General features: G+C 45.4%; 1 protein-coding gene across 1 annotated transcript; it reads right to left on the bottom strand.

The window, feature by feature from the left end:
- Positions 1 to 358: 358 nt before the first annotated feature.
- UTP3 (UTP3 small subunit processome component) lies at positions 359 to 2326 on the bottom strand. Its single transcript, XM_028100746.2, has one exon. It carries the CDS (start codon positions 1821 to 1823, stop codon positions 423 to 425), a length of 1401 nt encoding a protein of 466 aa, XP_027956547.1. The 5' UTR covers positions 1824 to 2326; the 3' UTR covers positions 359 to 422.
- Positions 2327 to 3966: the final 1640 nt, after the last annotated feature.

The raw sequence follows: 3966 nt of genomic DNA on the forward strand, positions 1-3966 counted from the left end.
TCAAGAACTACACTTAGGTAAATGAAAATAATATGTCAGAACTATTTTATAGGCTATCTTACAAATAAGATGATTCCAAAGGTGCATTCTCTTCATAAAAAAATTATAAAAATGTTCTAAGTTTGACAGTTGCTCCACAACCAGCTGTGAAACTTTCCTAGGCTACTTACTTGACAGAATATTGGAGAACTTTTTTCAACACCATCTCTTTTACCAAGCACTTTTGTATTCCTCCCAAAATTCCCAGTATGACTTTAATAATATAAAGAACAACAAAAAAATGAGCAATAACCCAAATTTCCCTGTTGACAAGAATTTTTAAAATTTAAGGCTTGGTATTATATAGCAATACAACCACTTCAAAAGTTAAAAATAAAAATTTATTGATCTAAAATTATTGCCAAAAATCTTAAGTGAAAACTTTATTTAAGCTTAATGCTCTTTTTAACTCCTGCACGAATGCCAGAGAGTTCACCAGTGTAACGCTGCTCTTCTCTACGAACTTCACGAACTTGGCCTCTTCTGCGAATTTTAGCTTTTCTGAACTTCTCCCGGTGTTTTACTCTAGGATTGCGATCAATCTTCTTTCTTCTAGGTGTAAGTCCTCTGTTTTTAGCAATCTGATAGGTAATGGCTCTCTTTGCATTCTGATCTTCAAGAGCCTGTTCTTCAATACTATTTTCTTTCTTTCTCTTCAACTTTTGCTTGTCTTCTATTTCTTTATAGTATTTCAGTGCAGCTTCTTCATCAAGATCAGAATCATCAGAAATACCTGCAACAGTAGAGGCAGCAGCAGCAGTCTCTGAACCAGATTTTGGCTTGGCCTTGGTGGATTTTGCTTCTGAATTCAGTTCTTTCTTTCCAGCATCATCTTTAAGTGTGAGTAAATGACGAATTTCAGAAGACAGCTTCTGATCTACAACTGACAGCTTGTTGATCAAATTTCGGTAGGTAACAAGCCTTTCTATGACAGGATGTCCATGTGCCGGGACTCTCCTGGCTTTCAGGATCAAATAAAAGCTGATGTTGGAGCAGTAGTTCAAATAGAGGTTGTACTTGGTCCTCAGGTATTGGCTTCCTTTTCCGGGTGGAACGATCCCTTGTTCCACCAACTGTAGCAATGGCTCCAGCTCATCCTTCACCTCAGTCAGCTTAACTTTCAGGTCTTCTATCAGTTCCAAGAGTTCTGGTGATTCTTTCCGCAGCATCTTCAGCTTCTCTTTCACTGAAACTTTCGCCAGATCCTTCACGACCCGGGTCTCAGCCTCATCTACTTGAGGTACTGGTTTTGCAAAGGCCTCTACCCAGGTCACCCCAAAATCATCCTCTTCCAGGGCTTGGGCGAGGCGCCGCTGAATGAGCTGCGCTTCCTCTTCCTCCTCTCTTTCCTCCTCCTCTACTTCTTGTTGACTTTGTCGGCTTCGGGACTTGGAACCGTAGTCTGTGTCATAGTAAAGTTTTTTCCTCTGACCCCACGACAAACTGGGATCCACAGATACCTCGGCCTCACTCTGCACGGAGCTCCCACCATCGTCATCGTCATCCTCTTCATCGTCCTCATCTGCAGTATCTAGGGCTAGAACCTCTTCCTCCTCATCGCCATGCTCCTCGTCCTCACTCTCCACTTCGCTCCAGCCTTTAGCCAAGGCAGCCCGGGATCGGGCCTCATGGAAATCATCTACCTTATCTTGGTAGTAGCTGGAGTCCCCTGGCGAGGGTGGCATTTCTAAATCGTCTTCATTTTCGTCCGCTGGGCCGGGACCTGCCTTGGCTCGCACAGCTGCCCACTTGGCCGCTCCGCGCCGCCGGGATCTCCCCACCATAACTCACGGTCTCAAATTCTACACCGATGTCAGCCTTTCGGCAACCTCCGACCTCCGCGAACCAGGCACGCGCTCCAGCAACACGCCTCTTTAAACAGCCACGCACTCTCCTCCCGTGGCAGCTTGCGGGCGAATTGCTCCCGGCAGGAGTTTCCACCTCCTTCCGGCCCCCAGGATCCTCTCTGTTTGGCGTGTGCACCAGGACTTCCGCTCCGTCCCGCAGGCTTTGTCACGTTAAGAGCACCTCCGTCTTCGCACACCGATCGATTCCGGTGAATTAAAATCCTTCCGCGAAGGAACACTAGATATAGGAGTTTCGTTCCGTGGAGCCCTTTGAGACCTCTGTTCTTACTCTCGCGAGTCTGGGCGTGGCTGGGAGACGGGATCGTGAGGGAATCGCTAGGCGAGGTCGCCAGGGCCGGTAGAGGAGGCTCTATCCCTACGTCTACGACAGGTCGGGGGGCTGTCCCGTGAGCTGTACTGCGACTGTACCGGGTGTTTCCGACCGGGAGCCGAGGTAGATCTGTAGGAGCTCTCCAGTCACTGCAGTTGTTATATATCCTCTCCGCCCATCCGTCTGGACTCCGCAACGTCCAAATTCTACGTTTCTGAGCACCATAACCTGAGGCCGGGACGGCGCCGCTGGTCTCGAGAATCCTGGCCGGGCCTCGGGGCGGCTGTTAGCTCATCTCCGGCTCTGTGCCCTCAGGGCTCGGTGACTCGGCGGTGATTTGTGACCCTGAGGGGGTTTCGGGGGGGTGTCGGTGCGCAGGCAGAGCCCCACTCCCAAGAGTTGATTATCCCAGGAGCTCAAGTTGGCTGCAGAAGGCACCGCGACTTTTTAGTGGACAGTTCACTCTTCAAGATGTTTGGACATGACACTCACGGAGGACCCTCTTTTTTTTTTTTTGAATTAATTCTTCAACATTTATTAAGCATGAGACAGTGTGTTAGACTCTGGGAAACCAGTGGTGGTCGGTCAAAAGCACATGCTGTTCCGGAGTTAGGAACTTGAGGCCTAGCGAGGGACACGCGTAAATCCAGTCGTCACACAAAGCGTGCCAAATTCTAATTGGGATAAGTACTGTGAACATTTGTCCCATGTAACCCAGCCTTCAGCTGCCGAAAACACTCGACGTGCCTTTTACATTGCTGCCTTTGTACACGCCAATACCCTTACTTAAGGGTTTAGTACTCCGGCCCAAACTTGGGAAATGTTTGCTGTAAAGAGCTTAAGCATTGCTTCTTTGATCTCTACTTCCTTAGTTGTCTTTTCCTCAGTTCTTCTATATCACCTAGTAGATCTCTGCAAACACTGGTATTGCAAGCACCCAGTACAGTGTCTGACAGAGTAAGTGTTCAATCAATATTCGCTTAATGAGTAAGTATTGAAATTACAGTATTTGATTACCTGTCTATCTCAGATGCTTCGTAAAACTGAATGAATGATGCATAAGGCTGCAAACATTCCTAAGGGTGATAATCTGGGCTGGAATGGATTTTAGGAATCATTAATTCTAACTACTTTCATTTTATACATGTGGAAACAGAGACTTGGGGAGATTACGTTAGCGTACCTGGCACAGAAGCCAGGGACAGGGCTCCCTCCCACACCAGGCTTTCACATTGAGCTGTTATCAGTCTTTTGCCCCTTCAGTGTAAATTAGTTTCAGACGTTTTCCAGAGGGTAGGTTTTGCTGGGCAGGTGACAGAAATCAAGAACATAAATTAAAATATTTGAGGAAGAGGGTGGTAATAGGGAAGAATTAATCAAACTTGTCTTTAGAAGTATTATTAGGGCTAGAAGTATGACAGGACTGCCCTATAATCTTGGTTTAAGGTTTAAGTTTTCAGACATTACATATGATTCAGAGTATTAATGACACCTTCAAATGTAGGGGGTTAGGGTCTGAACTTTCAATATGATGCTGAAGTTAAGGGTGACATACAATTTCTTTGCAGAACAAATAGTGTCATTTAGAAAAATACAAATTCTTGGAAAAGTAATATTTTAAATTAAATATTTCTAAAATGCTAAAAGTTATCTTAAGCATTTTAAAACCTTCATAAGAGTTTAGAAAATACAATTTAATGAATTAAAAAGGTGTGGGTAAAAGTCCTATGTTCTGATGGTAAGCACAGA

This window comes from Eumetopias jubatus, unplaced genomic scaffold, assembly GCF_037043125.1.
Source record: "Eumetopias jubatus isolate StellerSeaLion01/CBP00866 unplaced genomic scaffold, mEumJub1_p1.0 scaffold_2, whole genome shotgun sequence".
In the NCBI taxonomy this organism is placed as follows: Eukaryota; Metazoa; Chordata; class Mammalia; order Carnivora; family Otariidae; genus Eumetopias; species Eumetopias jubatus.